At 34.3% G+C, this 18,306-nt stretch overlaps 1 protein-coding gene across 5 annotated transcripts in view; it reads right to left on the reverse strand.

Moving 5' to 3' along the window:
• The window catches only part of LOC128156170 (CCR4-NOT transcription complex subunit 11-like), a 104,336-nt gene that overhangs the window by 62,704 nt on the left and 23,326 nt on the right, over positions 1 to 18,306 (reverse strand). For 3 of the 5 annotated variants that reach the window (XR_008239686.1, XR_008239687.1, XM_052818209.1), the window contains exons 4-6: positions 13,287 to 13,403; positions 11,960 to 11,992; positions 1,068 to 1,121 (exon numbers count right to left, since the gene is read on the reverse strand). Coding sequence is in view for 3 of the 5 variants with exons in the window: in XM_052818209.1 (XP_052674169.1) it covers positions 1,068 to 1,121; positions 11,960 to 11,992; positions 13,287 to 13,403 (204 nt within the window). In the remaining 2 variants the exon portion in view is untranslated. Of the gene's footprint in view, positions 1 to 1,067; positions 1,122 to 6,768; positions 6,935 to 7,058; positions 7,079 to 11,959; positions 11,993 to 13,286; positions 13,404 to 18,306 lie in introns of those variants that run through there. The other 2 variants (XM_052818226.1, XM_052818217.1) reach the window with 2 other exon arrangements.

The following is an 18,306-nucleotide window of genomic DNA, read 5'->3' on the forward strand; positions in this document are numbered from 1 at the left end:
CATTTTGGCTAAAAATAAACAAAGCACTCATTTAACAGCAAGTTGACGTCCGATTGGTACAAAAAAAATCCCACGATATAGCATGCCTATACAAATACTGTGTAAAAATTTCAAGCATCTGCGATAAACAGTTGCTGAGAAATCTTTGACAAAAATTTGTTTGAAAATTTTGGCTAAAAATAAACAAAGTCGTTATTTAACAGGAAGTTGATGTCTGATTGGTACAAAAATATATCCCACAATATGGCATGCCTATACAAATACTGTGTAAAAATTTCAAGCATCTGCGATATATAGTTGCTGAGAAATCTTTGACAAAAATTTGTTTGAAAATTTTGGTTATCAGGAAGTTGACGTCCGATTGGTACAAAAATATATCCCACGATATGGCATGCCTTAACAAACACTGTGTAAAAATTTCAAGCATCTGCAATAAATAGTTGCTGAGATAAATGCGACAGAAATTTTTGTTACGGACGGACAGACAGACACACAAGGGTAAAACAGTATACCCCCTCTCCTTCGGAGCAGGGGTATAAAAAGTTGTAGGGACTTACAAATCCCTTCGACATATCCATTGTATTGGAGATATTCGACATATCCTTGTTCAACTATAGATATTTAAAATGAAAAATAATTCTGTCTTGGCCAACAAATGATGGTCTATAAATCATGATTTTGGAAAAATAGAAATAAAATCACAATTACTATATAGTTACATGGTTATTTTTGGCCTATGTTATTTTCGCCATTCTACACGTGCAAACTGTTTCGCCCCGTCTTAAATTCGCACAGAAGAGAGTACTTGGAACATTAGAATTTCAGTCTTAAATTCGTCCGCTGACGAGGGCTAAAGGGGGAAATAAAATGGACATTTCCCTGTATACAGTATTCCCTGAAGGAACAGTATCTGGGGTTTACAAAATAGAATCCCACCTATTTATTAACATCTTCACTGATATCAACACATGACTGTTCAGAATTGAATTTTAAATTCATTCCCAAAAATTTGTGTAATAAAATTAATGATTGATAGTAGCACATCATCCATTGCTTTAAGGCTATACCTGCATACTGCTGACATCCAGCTGGATGATTTGGGTTGGAGTCTTCTTGAACATCTGCCATATTAAATAAAAATATTAAAATATTACATTTAACAAATAGGCATTTTTCATCTACAAAACAGAAAACAAACATTAAAATTGATGCTGTCTTAAAATTTTAACAAAAGGCCCAATGCGCCACATCGCTCACCTGAGCAACGCTGGCTTTATATGGGCATTCAAAGGTTATTGTGCCATGTGGCCCTTCGGTAGATTAACCAAAAATGAATATCCGAATTTTCACTTATTTTTGCATATACTTCATCTTTGACATATTTACCTTTGTGAAATACCATTTTTACCAAAATAAGATCATATGCAATATAAATATTAACTATATTTTCAGTTGGTGTTCACGGTTAACTTCCAGTTCCCTTTATTTTAGCCCCCCCCCCCCCAATCACTTTATAAAACGATTAAAATACATTAGAGCATAAAGGTACATTTTCTCCCTCCACTACTTACTAGTTATTGTATTTTAAAATAATCCTATATGTGAAAGAAGAAAAGTGTACCTCGATGCACCAGAATGAATGCGCTCAATTCCTCAAATTAAAAACATTGAAAAATTTAATTGGCCTTCTTCATGATAGACGATTGTCATTTACCAGGCATGAATTCATTTAGTATGACGTTTCATATCCTTACTCACTTGATTGAAGAATGAACTTAACTGGAAAATGTTGACACATATGTTAAAAGCTATAATTCAAATTAATGTATTGGCAGGCATGTTGCTCTATTGTACCAAGGCCCATTCATTTTTTTCCATCTTTATTAAAAAACAAATAAAGATGATTTTCTGTTGCTATAATAAGAACACCGATAATGCATTTATTCTCATAATAATAATGTGTCAGGACTATGGAAACTGATTAAAAGGCGTCGTTTTCATTTACTTGTGTTCGAAAAACTATAAAAAAAATTGTGTAGATTTTATGCAAGTCATCGTTGAAGAAGGGGCACCCGAAAGTAGTTACAGCATATCATCCTTTTAGCAAGACATTTCTATTGATCAACCAAAATTTCAGCATCAATCGTAGAATTATAAGCAAGATACATAGCTTGGTTTGAGTCATGTTTTTGTTCACATGAGTTAATTACATTCAATTTAAGATTTTTGAACTTGGTATTTCCTATTCAGCATAGCTGCATTTAAAATATAAACAAACTAAAGCATAACCTCAGCTTTGTGTACAAACATATAGTAGCATTGTGCGCAAAGCTCTGTATCTTGCTTATAACTCAAAGCTTGACTCTCAGGTTAGTAAAATTATAGGAATTTGTAAACAATTATATCAAGAGAAAACTTCACTAAAACAAAGAAAAAACTCAATTTATTTTTCATCATATATGTACTTTAGTTACATATTTCTAGCAGCGAGAATAATCTCCCTTTTGATTGAAATTCCTGAGCATCTTAATAGAACATGTTGTATTAATCAACCATTACGTAGAGATTGTACCGAATTACACACACCAACATAATTTGACCCCCTATGGTGGCCCCACTTTACCCCCTGAAATCATGGTTTGAACAAACTAGAATGAATCAACACTACCTGAGGATGCTTCCACACAAGTTACAGCTTTCTGGCCAATTGGTTTTTGAGAAGAAAATTTTTTAAAGATTTTTCGCTATGTATTCCTATGTAAAATTCGACCCACCCACTGTGGCCCCATCTTACCCCCGGGGATCATGATTTGAAAATATTTGAATCTTCACTACCTGAAGATGCTTCCACACAAGTTACAGCTTTTCTGGCTCACTGGTTTTTGAGAAGAAGACTTTTAATGATTTTTCTCTACACATTTGTATCTAAAAATTTGATCCCCCATTGGGGCCCAACCGTACCCCTGGGGATCATGGTTTGGACAAGCTTGAATCTACACTACTTGAGGATGCTTCCACACAAGTTACAGCTTTTCTGGCCAATTGATTTTTGAGAAGAATATTTTTAAAGATATTTCTCTGTACATTTCACCTTAGGTGAGTTAACAATTATTTATGTCTCTGCTACATGTACACACACTTAGTATTTCCATCAGCAAAATTAATCTCCGTCTGGACTGAATAGACTAGAAAAAATACTGACAACTAGCCTAAAACACATTGCAGTAATCAACTATTAAGCAAAGGGGTACCGTATTTTATTAGAATTTGTATTTTAGTTGTTAAAGTACCGTACCTGTTAAGTATCTTATTTTCCACAAGTAACAGTCAGCTGTTTACCTATTTACCTTATTTACCGATGTCTATATTTGATTGATACATAAAAATTACAAAATACAGGCAATACTTCCCCTAAGTTACAACTGTAATTCATGAAAACGAAACGAAAATCAAAACAAGCTAAAACCATCGTCAAAGGTGAAAATGTCAAGGCATTGGAATATTTAATCTCAATTTACTCTCAATTTACTTCACAATATCAGCATTAATGTATCTTGCATGTTTCAAATATTCCTTTCGCACAAAAACTGTTCCACAACAACCAAATTCATCTTTGTCAGATTGACCCATTTCTCATACGTTCAATATGGCCGCTTCAAAGAGGTTTTTGAGATATGGAATACCAAACTCGAAGTTATAAACTGATCAAAGCCCACCCCTTCCAATTATTTTTTTCGTAATAACTCAAATTCGGAAAAAGGTTGGCCCTTAATTTTTGCAATTTATATTTTCCTTTACATAAGGATTAATTATCTTAAATTGCATTGAATTTCACTCAGTAGTTCTTTAGAAGAAGATTTTTAAAAATGCACCCCCATTTTCTACAGTTTCGAGGTTTTCTCCGCCTTGAATGAAGATCGGTCTTTCATTTCTGCATTTACTATTCGCCTTCCCATAAGGATGCTTTGTGCCAAATTTGGTTGAAATTGGCCTCGCGGTTTTAGAGAAGAAGTTCAAAATGTACAAAGTTTACAGACGGACGACGGACAAAATGCGATGAGAATAGCTCACGTTAGCTTTCAGCTCAGGTGAGCTAATAATACTGCCTGGAACTATTTTCTTCCATGCAAAACTATGCAAACATCACTTTACTAGTAATTCATCATGATCAGTGAATGTTGGTTTTAAGATGAAGATCATATGAATCACTGTAAAGTGTTTGTAAAGATACTTAATAACTTGTAAATAATTAACAATATGCATGCACACTAAGTGTTCATTTTTACTTCTTTGTTTTGCATCTATGAATTTCAAATGATTTCAAATTGGTCGCAAGTCAGTTATCAAATGGGAATTCAGGCAATAGCAGCCATTTAGGCTCCTTGGTACATATGTAGATATTGCCCATGGGCAAACAGCTTCCACTGTGAGTTCACAAAATGACTTATTCTCTCCTCACATGTAACATAGATCACACAAAATCCTGTCAATAGACCTTTTTTTCCAGCAACAATGGTGGCCATATAAATTGCATAAACATTCTAATGTAGTTAATTATCAAAGTCAATTACTACACATGAATTACTATGGTAGATGCCCAAAAAGGAGCCACCATACACACAGTTCAAAGCATCTCCTGCCACAAAGGAAGCAGTCACAGTCCAGTCAATCACATCAGACAAAATTGCCTGTGTCTGTAAGCACTTTGTCTTTCTTAGACTCTCTGCTTTAAGGATCCTCCATACTCTGTGACTTTTACTTTTTATGATAGTACTAGACTTTGACCCGTGCGTGCACGGGTTGACATTGTATAGGATATCGAACATTTACGAAACAGATAATGGAAACACCGTATTGTTGCCATTTACATAATAAAGCTTTAAGCCTACAATAATGATATTAATTTCACTACATTCTGCTTAGTTAGAAAATTCTAACTGTGTCTCGGGACAGGCAAATGCCTCCCATATACCCGTAATGTACCGATAGCAAAAAATTGCAGAATCGCTTTGAAACGATTCTCGGGACAGGACAATTGCCTCCCATATACCCGTAATGTAGCAAAAAATGGCAAATAGCTCCGAAACGATTTTGGGGAAAATTAATGAAGCTGCATTGAATATAACAGTCGAATTATTCATAATAAACCATTTTGCCGAATGTCAACTCGAAGCGTGTGAAAAACGTTGCTGGAGAGAGTGTTGAATTCTTCATTAATATGAATTAAATTTTTAGATGAAAGGTATTTACAGCCTCAAAATGGTTTATTATGTATATCGATACATTCTTATGTAAAAATTCATCCCCCCTCCCATTGTGGCTCCGCCCTACCCCCAAGGACCATGATTTGAACAAACTTGAATCCGGCTTATCTGAGGATGCTTCTACACAAGTTTTCCTGGCCTAATAGTTTTAAGAAGAAGATATTTCAAGATTTTCTCAATACATGCATTCTTACGTAGAAATTCATCCCCCCATTGTGACCCGCCCTACCCCCATGGACCATGATTTAAACAAATTTGAATCCACACTACCTGAGGATGCTTTCACACAAGTTTAAGCTTTTTAAGATTTTCTCTATACATTCTTATGTAAAAATCCATCCCCCCATTGTGGCCCCACCCTACCCCCAGGGACCATGATTTAAACAAAGTTGAATCTACACTACCTGAAGTACTTCCATACAAGTTACGCCTTTCCTGGCCTAATAGTTTTTTAGAAGACTTTTGAAAAATACCAACAAATTTTTAATAATTCTAAATTATCTCCCCTTTAGAGAGGGCCCTTTATTTGAATAAACTTGAATCCCCTTTTCCCAGTGACGCTTTGTGCCAAGTTAGGTTGAAATCTGCCAAGTGGTTCTGGAGAAGAAGATGAAAATGTGAAGAGTTTACAACAACAACAACGGTCCCCACGTCAACGACGACAGACAACGGACAAATTTTTATCAGAAAAACTCACTTAAGCTTTCAGCTCAGGTGAGCTAAAAAAGGCAACCAACACTTGTAGGCAAGTAGGGGAAAGTGTTGATATTGCGGATGGGTGTGATATTTCGGACAGTCAATAAAAAATCCGTATAACTTCCGATTTTCATGTTGTTTGTTCTAAATTTAAAATTATTTTTTAAGTCGATATATTTACTAAATGGAAAACACCGAATTTAGTGCGCATGCCTAGCTTCACTATGATTGGTCGTCATAAATAAATGACCTTCACCTTCTGTGTTGTGAATGACGCTTACTTTGTAACTACTTTCATTTTGACCGGCAAACTCAATTTCCATAAAGGTAAGTGTTTATGATTATATTTTATATTAGAACTGTAAATATTGTAATGAAATTTAGTAAATACACAATTGTTTGTCTCATAGAGAAAATCATCATACATATTAAAAACCAACGGAAATTATTGTGTCCAAATTTAGAACACCACTGTAAAGAGGGTCTGAATTCGTGTTTAAAGGCCTCATATTCGGTGCAAACAAAAATCAATGAATGTCAATTTTTTTTTTCTTATAAAAATAATTTGGAATTGTTTTTAAAATTTGTTTTGAATATTTTTTAATATTTTAGAAACTGAATGCAGGAATTTTTACATCATATTTGCAAAAAAAAAAAAAAAAAGGGGGGGGGGGGGGGTGTTATAAACATTGGTCAAATAATAAGGAACACAGACACATATCATTTAAGGATAAAAAAAATTTATAAATAAAAGAACTTAATATTATCTTATTTAGATATAATGGCAAAAAAGAGGAAAAACATCTACCAAAACTACAGTACACAAGATCTGGAAAAAGCTGTCTCTGCAGTGAGGGCTGGGATGTCTGTAAGGAAAGCATCCATGGAGTATTCTGTACCCAAAACAACCATTCATGATCATGTTTTGGGGAAGATTGAGCCCGGGGCTAAACCAGGAATGCCGCCTGCCATTCCTGTTGAAATAGAAGCCAAGGTTGTTAAGTCAGCCTTGGAGGCCGCCGATATGGGGTTCGGTATCAGTAGAGGTATGCTTAAGGCAAAGACAGGACAGCCGGTCAATCGCCTGAAACTTCCTACCCCATTTAAAAATGGTGTTCCTGGAAACATGTGGTGGAGAGGTTTAAAGTCTAGGCATCCAGAGCTGGTGATCAGAAAGCCGGAAAAGCTGTCTACTGTTAGCTCCAGGATGATGAACCGGGAGGTTGTGTCAAAATATTTTAGTGCTCTTGACCAGCTAGTGACAGATCTTCAGCTCCATGACAAGCCAGAGTGTATCTGGAACTGTGACGAGAAAGGTTTCCAGTTCAAACATTCCCCTGTGTCTGTCTGTGCCAGAAAAGGATCTCGTTCCCTTCCTGGCCACATTTCTAATTCTCGGGAGAGCATTTCTGTTCTAGCTACTATTAATGCTCTGGGTGTACGGATGCCTCCCATGGTTGTTGTCAAAGGGAAGACGAGACGAAGTCTCGAGTCTTTTTCAACAGCTGATGGTCCTCCCAATACTATCTGGACATTCCAGAAAAATGCCTGGATGACTGATGCTCTTGAGGAGCAGTGGTTTGAGGAAGTTTTTCACAAATACTGTGGTCCTCATCGTCCTCAGCTGCTAATCCTTGATTCCCATTGAAGTCATGAGGTCCTGGGTCTTCTGCAGATGGCCAAAGCAAATGGAATCCACATCCTGGCACTTCCTCCTCACACTACCGCCTGGCTTCAACCACTTGATAGAACTGTTTTTGGCCCCCTGTCTCGGTCCTACAATAAAGTCTGCTCAGAGTATTTAAACAAGAACCCTTCCAACCTGATAAATAAGGCCACCTGGCCAGATTCTGCTTGGGAATCTTCTGTCACTCCCAATAACATCAAGGCCGGATTCAAGGCATGTGGGATCTAACCTTGGCGCAATTCCAGATCAAGCTTTCCATACCAGCATTCCATTTGATATTCCTTTATCTCAGAGTCAGAGTGCTGCCTTATCTGCTTGTGCCTCCACATCAACTGGTATATGCTCATCTACCATATCTTCCCCAACTTCAAGTTCAGTAGCACCAGCAATTTGTACAACTTCATCTTCTTCATCTCTTTCTCTTTCTGAGATTCCATCTACTTCTGTTCTCTCTCGAGCTCAGCCTACAAGTGCCTCATCTGCTTCCATCACCCCTTCTGACATTCTGAACTCATCTGTTCCACCACCTGATTTGGCTAACTCCACTGACAGTCCTCCTGGAACACTGCTGGCAGAGGTAACTTTGCAGGCTGCAGACCCAAATTTGACAGATGGGGAGTTTGCCATTGCTACCACTGATGACCTTCTTCATCTTGCGTCCGTGTTGGACCTTGATTTGCCGATATCCTCTGAGATCAATGATATTTTTTCTCCAAAACCCAACAAGTCAGGCAGTTCTGTACCTTTAAAAAAGAGAAAAATAACATCACACAGACTGCTAACATCAGATGAAATAATACAAGAAAAAAAGATTGCTACTGAGGAAAGAGAGAGAAAGGAAATAGAGAAGGAAAAAAGAAAACAAAAGAGAGAGGAGAAAAAAGAAAGACAACAGAACAAGGAAAATAAAAAGCCAAAAGGAAAGAAAAAATCCACAAAAGATACTGTATTGTGTTCATTGTGTCTGTAAGACAATGATAGTGATATGGAAGGTGAGCGAGTGTCTTGGATGCAATGTGACAAAATAGGGTGCAAGTCATGGGTGCATTTAAAATGTATACCCAAAAGCATTGTATGTATGGTTGAGTAAGATAATTCTTTTTTTCTGTCCAACATGCCAGTGGCTATCTGATTAAACGTAATAAAATTAATAAAGAATGATGGATTTTTATTTATACATATATGACATGACCCTAATGATAATCTTAAACAAGTGAAAAGCTGTCAAAGTGACAGCAAACTGGGTTTTCTTTTATGTAAACTGTATCCATAATCCATGTCAACCCTTATCCAGTGAAATGGAGTACCCTACATGTATATGCAACATTTTGCCAAAAAATGACTCAGTTCAAAAGTTAGTAATTTTTTCATAAATTATCGGAAATCAAAATCTTAGCAATATGCACACCTCTGATATATGTACAATTGATCTGCAAAAGAACAACTTCCTATCTTGAGAACTGTAGGAGGAGTTATCCGTACAATGAGGATTCCCTATATGCAGTATTTTGCGAAAAAATGACTACCGGTAAGTTCAAAAGCTGGTATTATTTCGATAAATTATCGGAAATCAAAATCCTAGCAATATGCACACCTCTGATATATGTACAATTGATCTGCAAAAGAACAACTTCCTATCTTGAGAACTGTAAGAGGAGTTATCCTTACAATGAGGGTTCCCTATATGCAATATTTTGCCAAAAAATGACTAAGTTCAAAAGCTGGTATTATTTCGATAAATTATCGGAAATCAAAATCCTAGCAATATGCACACCTCTGATATTTGTACAATTGATCTGCAAAATAACAACTTCCTATCTTGAGAACTGTAAGAGGAGTTATCCGTACAATGAGGGTTCCCTATATGCAATATTTTGCCAAAAAATGACTAAGTTCAAAAGCTGGTATTATTTCGATTAATTATCGGAAATCAAAATCCTAGCAATATGCACACCTCTGATATATGTACAATTGATCTGCAAAAGAACAACTTCCTATCTTGAAAACTGTAGGAGGAGTTATCCGTACAATGAGGATTCCCTATATGCAATATTTTGCCAAAAAATGACTAAGTTCAAAAGCTGGTATTATTTCGATAAATTATCGGAAATCAAAATCCTAGCAATATGCACACCTCTGATATATGTACAATTGATCTGCAAAAGAACAAATTCCTATCTTGAGAACTGTAGGAGGAGTTATCCGTACAATGAGGGTTCCCTATATGCAATATTTTGCCAAAAAATGACTAAGTTCAAAAGCTGGTATTATTTCGATAAATTATCGGAAATCAAAATCCTAGCAATATGCGCACCTCTGATATATGTACAATTGATCTGCAAAAGTACAACTTCCTATCTTGAAAACTGTAGGAGGAGTTATCCGTACAATGAGGGTACCCTTTTGGCAGCCGCCCGCCCGCCATTTTCCCCATTTTAATAACCGGATTTTTCCGTTGGAAAACCCGGTTAAAAACTTGTTTTCTTATGACTGGTCCTTGTACTCTTATTCCTTCTGGTCTATTAGACTTAGTGTATCATCGATTGAATTTGTGCGCGGTGTAAGCAATCCACCTATTCGCCTGTTCACATGTGCAGTTTTTATCAATACAATTATACGCCCCTGATTATACTTATTCAGTCAAAATCATGTCATATGTATACTATTTCTATATATTTGACACAGGTAAACGCAACCATAAAAAGAATAACTGACTATTAATTAAAGCAAAACTTACAAAAACTAGCCTACATGAGTGACAGCCAATGTGAGAACTCTCCACTCCCTGACAGTCAGCGAGAAAAACAAAGAAAAGCACGTGGTGGGAATGTTGATCCCGATCCGAAATATTATAATTGTACTATAGCAACCATTTCTGTGCAAAAAAAATTCGTATAAAACGTTACTGAAAGTAGAGTGCAGTCATATAATGCAATTTTACTTACTGTCCAAAGTTGAAACACCATGTGTCCGAAATAATAACACCTATGTCGAAATTATAACAATCTACTTGTCACTGTTTCATGGTATCTAATGTGCTGGAGAGACATGAAAAATCCCGATGACACTCGAAAAAAATTCCGGAATGTTCGCTGAAACTATTGCTATATAACATGACTAGCTTCACATGGCAAATGGTGAGCATTTCCGATTTACATACAATAGCTTCCGAAATATCAACACTTTCCCCTATATATAAGGTACCTGAGGATGCTTCCAAATAAGTTTCAGCTTTCCTGGTTGATTGGTTTCTGAGAAGAAGATTTTTAATGGTTTCTGAGACGAAGATTTTAAAGATTTATTCTGTATATTCCTTTCTAAAAATTTGTCCCCCTCCCCCATTGTGGCCCTGCCATACCCCCAGGAGTCATGATTTTCACCACTTTGAATCTACATTACCTGAGGATCTCTCCATACAAGTTTCAGCTTTCTTGGCTGATTGGTTTCTGAGAAGTAGATTTTTAAAGATTTACTCTATATATTCCTATGTAAAATTTCGACCCCCAATGTGGCCCCCTCCCTTCCCACGGGGGTCATGATTTTCGTAATTTTAAATCTACACTACCTGGGGATGCTTCTACAAAAGTTTCAGCTCTCTTGGCGAAATAGTTCTTGAGAACAAGATTTTTAAAGATTTCACAAAAATTTTCAATATTTCCTAATTATCTCCCCTTATAAAAGGGTGTTCTCCTTAATTTTCACAACTTTGAATCACCCTTGCCTAAGGGTGCTTTGTGCCAAGTTTGGTTGAAACTGGCTCAGTGGTTCTGGAGAAGATGTTGAAAATGTGAAAAGTTTACGTACAGACAGACAAACGACAGACAAAATGTGATCAGAATAGCTCACCTGAGCTGAAAGCTCAAGTGAGCTATTCTCAGGTGAGCTAAAAAGGAAAAAAAAATCAGTTAGTATGAATTAAGAATTATAATTCTACTTCATTTCTGGCACTTATCATTTTTTTAAACACAAAGATCAATTACATGTAGATAGTATTTTTTTTTTGTAGATCAAAGGATTTCATTTAAAGTTGTTAGGTTGAATGAATGATGTTGTTTTGAAAAAATACTATCACCAAAAATTATTCCTGTTCTAATCAAAATGGCATTTGTTTTGCATTCTCATGTTAAAATTAAAAACCATTAGTTTTTAAGGAGGTATGAAGTAGGATTACAAAATTTCCAGTAGCAACAAATGAATAAAGTTGAAATTTCTTGCCAATCTTGTCATATGATAAGGAGCAATATCAAAATCAATATGTATGCATGCAAATGAACCCAACTTAATTCTGGACAAGAATTTCTCATTTCCTTACCATATTAATGCAGAGATTTACAAATGGGTGAATCTAATAAATACAAGCACAGTGTAACATATCAAAATTATTACATTATGGAATGCTCAAACAATCATATGTAGGTAATATTCATCTAATGTACACAAATAAAAATTAATTATTCTCTGTACAGATGGAATTCATATGATTGGAACAGAAGATTTCTTGTATTGGATAAATGAAATAAATGTCATCTGTACAGCAAAGAAGAACTCATCATATATAAACATGTAATTGTGATTCATCTACTATTCTTAATGGATGGAATCCTCAATTAAACAAGAGGGACAAGTCTTATGTTCATGTATAGGTGGTAATCGTATTGACTAGATTTGTTTAATTTCAATTTGGAATCACATGTACAAGAAGGATTCATATAAAAGAGTGTTTTGGAATGAGATTTATGAGTAAACAGGATTCATATGAGTTACAGCGAATTACAGAATACCGGTAGAGTTTTCAATAGCTTGTTGGGTTGCTCAATAGGGTATTCAATTTGGTCAGCAAGGTATCACATTAGGTTTAAATCTAGGTCATGTGATTACTCAGGAATGACAGCGATAAAGTGAGTTAATCTAGTAAACATTTGCACATTTGGGCCTTTTTTGTTTCTCCCTGTTGTCCTACATTACTGCTATAAAAGTCTGAACTAATTAAGCAGTCACAGCACAAAAATACTCTTAGTCTTAGTGCTGTATGTTGCACCAGGAATTGGGGAACCAAAATGTCTAATGATTTTTTGCAGGAAAAAAATATCTCCGTAATTCTTAAAGTTATGCTTTTCTCTTTTGTTTGTTTCTTCAGAAATGTCTTTTGAATTACATTTTTTGAAAAACAAAATTCAAATTACTCCAAGCAGAATTGATGCTCTATAGAATCCAGTGCTGTTCAGGTGAACATTCTTTTTAAAGGTCTATGAATAGAATAGCTAACAATAGAAGAGAGTGTTCTAGAGGTTTTCTTTGTGCCAAATGAATTGGTTGAGTGCAAAATAACAATCTACACTTGGGTAACCACAGGACCTAGATTTAAACCTGATGTGATACCTTGCTGACCAAATTGAATACCCTATTGAGCAATCCAACAAGCTATTGAAAACTCTACCGGTATTCTGTAATTTGCTGTAACAGGATTTATACAAGTAAAAAAGATTCATATGAGAAAACAGGTTTCATATGAGTAAAAAGGATTCTGAAGTGTAGATGTTATTTACTTTGCATGTTATTAGAAATCATATGCACATATTAATCTGAATACATGTGGGACTTGTTGTGGCTATAGGATAGAAGACTAACAACTGCCCTACCTCTTTTGTAGGGCTGGAGATGAGCTGAGATAGAAAGTATCGTTCTGCGGGGGAGATGGCTGGAATAGCCCAGTGTAAGTCAAACTGCCCAGCTTCTTGGTTTTCTGTTGGCGGGTTCTGAAAGAGCCAAAAAACACAAAATATGATAAACCTGTTGCTTTCGCTGACAATGAATTAAAGAAACTTTTTTTGGACTATAAAAAACCTTATTATACCATTTAAAAGCATAGGTAATCACAGATTACTAAGCTCACCGAGACGAGGCATCACCTTTATGAGGCATCATCTGTATGAGACCACCTTTATCATTTTATTATATGAAAATCATTCTTTATGATCTTGGATATTAATGGATACTGTTAAGACACAATATTGTATATCATCTGTTAAAAAATTGTATGATAATCATATGTTCATTTAATATGGTACTATAAGATACAATGTTTATCAATACAATAATATAAAATACAATACTGCATCCCATCATCCTTACAATATATATCATATAATATGTAAAATACTGTTATAAACAATAATGAGATATGATATTGTAACAAATGATATGACTTTGTATTGTATTATAAATAATTGTATTTAATCACATAATACAATATCAAAATATATAATATATAATACAATATAGTATCTGATACAATGTCATATCATATTATACATCATTATATTGTAACAAATCATATTGTATAATATAGTACGATATTGTATTGTTTGATACTGTATAATAGTATCATATTTGATACATAATATGTGTATTATATGATACAATATAATTTGATACAACATTGTATCATATCATATGATTTTGTGTTTATTCTTGTTTTATTTTTAATTAATCGATTCAATTCGTATATAGTTATTGTATTCTATTCTATACTACACTGAGTAAAGATTAGAATTCGGCTATAAATCGAGTCAATGATACAAGCGGCAAAACTGTTTAGATAACAAATTCTTGATAAGACATTTTAAATGTTTTATATACTGTGATCTACTTTGATTATATATTCTACATTCACACAAAAAATATTTTAATTTCATTTCAGATGTTTCCGAAACTAAAATAATTTATCAGAGTTTCAGTGTATACGCTTGTTGATATAAGCGGCCTTTCAAAGGAAATTTGACATATGACTTAGTACACACGTACATGTACAAAGTTAGTGTTCTCTCTTTGTGATCATGTTTGCGCAATGCTTTTACATATCAACTGTAATTGTAATTATATTAATATGCATATTGCATAGTTCATTTTCACAATAAATATAAAAAAAATCAAATCTTATTGTATTATTGACATAGTGCTGAAGACTGGGCCAGACTTCATATCCTGTATATTAACTAATTTAGTTAGAAACTCCTTTTGAAAGGATACATTTATTGCTTTTAAAAATATACAAGATAGAATGAAATTACTTACATGGCATGAATTTATTACACAACCCATATGGTACAATAAGAACATTACAATGAGGGGGAAATCAATTTTCTTTATTGATTGGTTCAATAAGAATATTGTTTATATATTGTTTATATCAATGATTTGCTGGATGAAAATGGGTCCTTTTTAAGTTTACAAGACCTTCAAAGTAAGTTTGATGTCAAGTCAAACTTCCTTACTTATCTTGGTTTACAGAAATCTATTTTAACTAGTTTACATTATCATGGAATCTCAAAAGAAGAACCCAAGGCCTTTTATACCTTTCCACATTAAATTATTTTGCTCACCTCGAAAAGGATCTAAGATCATGTATAATATTCTAAACATGGAAAATGTCACATCTTTCAATAAATCAAAATGGGGATTATTTTTTATGTTGTCAGAGTTACAGTGGAAAACCATATACCAGTTACCTTTTGTCAACATTAAAAGTACCAAATTACAATGGCTGCAATTTAGAATTAATCACCACATTCTAACAACTAATAAATATCTATTTAAAATAGGAAAGGAATGTAGTAAGTTGTGTAACTTTTGTAAACAACATGATGAAACAATTTTTCATGTACTATGGGAGTGTCCTAATGTTCAAGAACTCTTTCAGCAATTTTTTGAATTCTGTCAATCAAAGAGAATTACAATCCAAAGAGATCCTTTAATTTTTATATTCGGGCTACACTCTGACCCTATTTCTACAGACATTTATTCTATCTTCTTGGTTATGAAATACTATATCTATAGGAAAAGATGTCTTAATGAAGCACTAACAATTCATGAATTACTTATCCAGTAAAACTCGTTTAGTACGAACACGGATATAGCGAATTCTCGGATATAGCGAAGTATTTGTGAGTCCCCGATCAAATTCTTAACAATTCTTTGCAAAATTTCACGGTTATGATGAATTCGGATATAACGAATTTACGGCTATAGCGAACTGATTTTGAGTCCCATAGAGGTAAATAATAACGTTTAACAATGTTAGAACGAATTTCTTTACAGTTAGAAAAGTTTTCACTACCATTTAGCATAATAGTTTGAATGATTTTTTATTTTTATATAAATTTTTCAACTATCAATCCGATTATAAAAGGTATCAAAGTAATGTAATTCTTATTTTAAGCCTCAATCAGCAAAAATTATAGTCTGGTGAAAGAAAATATGTATATAGTGAATTCGCTATAGTTATTATTACGAATTCGTTATACGGATATAACGAATTACGGATATAACGAAGTAAATTCATTGGTCCCCAGGACTTTGCTATAACCGAGTTTTACTGTAGATATTAAAACACATATATCAACTCTAAGATATATAGCTATCCGAAATTGCAGATTAGATGATTTTTATAAGAGATGGGAAACTTGGCTTTTTCTTCTTAATAGACTTCACTAAACAATTAAGTAGACTCTGACTGTATACTGGTACTGTACCAGTTATCGGCTAAGACCAGTTATCGGCTAAACTAAGGGTTCGGGTTTATAGCATGCGACTATCCGAATTTTTTTAATTCAGTCGTCCGTTTCGAATAAAGAAAAGTAAGTTTGCTTGAAAACTTTCTTGAATATGTTTTAAACATGAGCTATAACGATCATTGTTTACCGCTGATTTACATCTTTGCACTTTCAGCTATGGGGAAAGTGACGTAATAAGTTAAAAATAGAATATGACCTCTTTGTGATACGTTATTATATCCCTTATTTGATTTGACATATTATATCAATACATATAAAATTTCTAAACAAAAGAAATTCACTAAATTCTGAGAGATTCATGGTGCAGTTGAACGCCTGATTGCACAATTATGTATTGAACAGCATACGTTCTTATGTATTACTGTATGATGATAAACGGATAATTTTATGAGTTTTGTTTATGTACAGTAACCCCTACGACCTATAGGCTGACACCGCAAGGGACATAATTCAATTTAAACTTTGCAGAATATAAAATCAACATGAAAAGGGATTTTACTGTGTTATTATCACGAAGCCGATAACTGGTACAGTAAATCGTAAAAACTCGGCAAATTTGGAGCGTGCTAAATAGCACAAAAACAAAATGTTTGAGTTCTAAATGATGATATAATCTAACAGACTGATAAATTTCTGTTCACCATTTAGAATATGTCAAGTTTTATTCAAATATATCAAGAAATAAGGAAACACGAAAAGAAAACGTAAAATTATAGCCGATAACTGGTACAGTGCCAGTAGAGATGATATAAAACTATAAATCAATTACTTACTCATGTTCAACAACCAATTCTCTCTCTCTCTCTCTCTCTCTTCCAAGGAAAAATTTTGTTTTGAAGTAAATTTTCTCAAAGCTGTTATCACTTTATTGTATACAAATGCATTTGATTGTTCAACTTCAAATAAAAAAAAAAAAAAAAAAAAAAAAAAAAAAAAAAATCTTATTGTATTGTGTTTATATAAATGGATCAAACAGGGACATTTCCTTGACAATGGTTAGTTTTAACAGAACCTCAGTAAACCAGCACCCCCTGTAAACCGGCCCTTTTGTCCGGTCCGGTAGCCTGCCAGTTTAGAGAAGTTTCACTGTACTAGATTTCATATCAGTATGTGCACTCTCTGCGAAGAAAATGAGTGGAAATTGAAAATAACTGGAATTTTTCAACGTCCAAGAGCCATAACTCAATCGAAAATGGCTCGATTGTACCCAATATCAAATTTAACCTAGATATTATCATGATAATTCAGTATACCAAATTTCAATTCCGGTAGCCTGCGGGTTTAGAGAAGTTTCACTGTACTAGATTTCATATCAGTAAGTGCACTCTCTGTAAAGAAAATGAGTAGAAACTGCAAATAACTAGTACTGGAATTTTTCTACATCCAAGGGCCATAACTTTGTCAAAAGCGGCTCGATCGTACCCAATACCGATCTTGACTTAGATATCATCATGATAAACCTGTATACTAAATTTCATTTCAATATTTTCATCCTCTGCGAAGAAAATGAGCGGAAACTGCAAATAAATGGAATTTTTCTACATCCAAGGGGCATAACTCTGTTGAAAATGGCTCAATCGTAACCAATATCGAACTTGACCTAGATATTATCATGATATACCTGTATACCAAATTTCATTTCAATATGCTCATCCTTTGTGAAAAAAATGAGCAGAAACTGCAAATAACTGGAATTTTTTTTACGTCAAAGAGCCATAACTCTGTCAAAAATGGCTCGATCATACCCAAAATCGAACTTGACCTAGATATTATCATGATAAACCTGTATACCAAATTTCATTTCAATATGTTCATCCTTTGCAAAGAAAATGAATGGAAACTGTTGGTGGACCGACCGACCGACAGACAGTAGAAAAGCAATATGCCCTCCCTTCTTCGGAGGGGGGCATAAAAAAGTCCAGCATTTTGACTGTTGGACTGGAACTGTTAGATTGGAACTGTTAAAACATAGGTAATCACAGATTACAAAGCTCACCGAGACGAGGCATCAACTTTATGAGGCATCACCTTTAAAACCACCTTTATCATATGATATGAAAATCATAGTTAATGATCTTGGATATTC

The sequence above is a fragment of the Crassostrea angulata genome, chromosome 1 (assembly GCF_025612915.1).
Source record: "Crassostrea angulata isolate pt1a10 chromosome 1, ASM2561291v2, whole genome shotgun sequence".
NCBI classification, from domain to species: domain Eukaryota; kingdom Metazoa; phylum Mollusca; class Bivalvia; order Ostreida; family Ostreidae; genus Magallana; species Magallana angulata.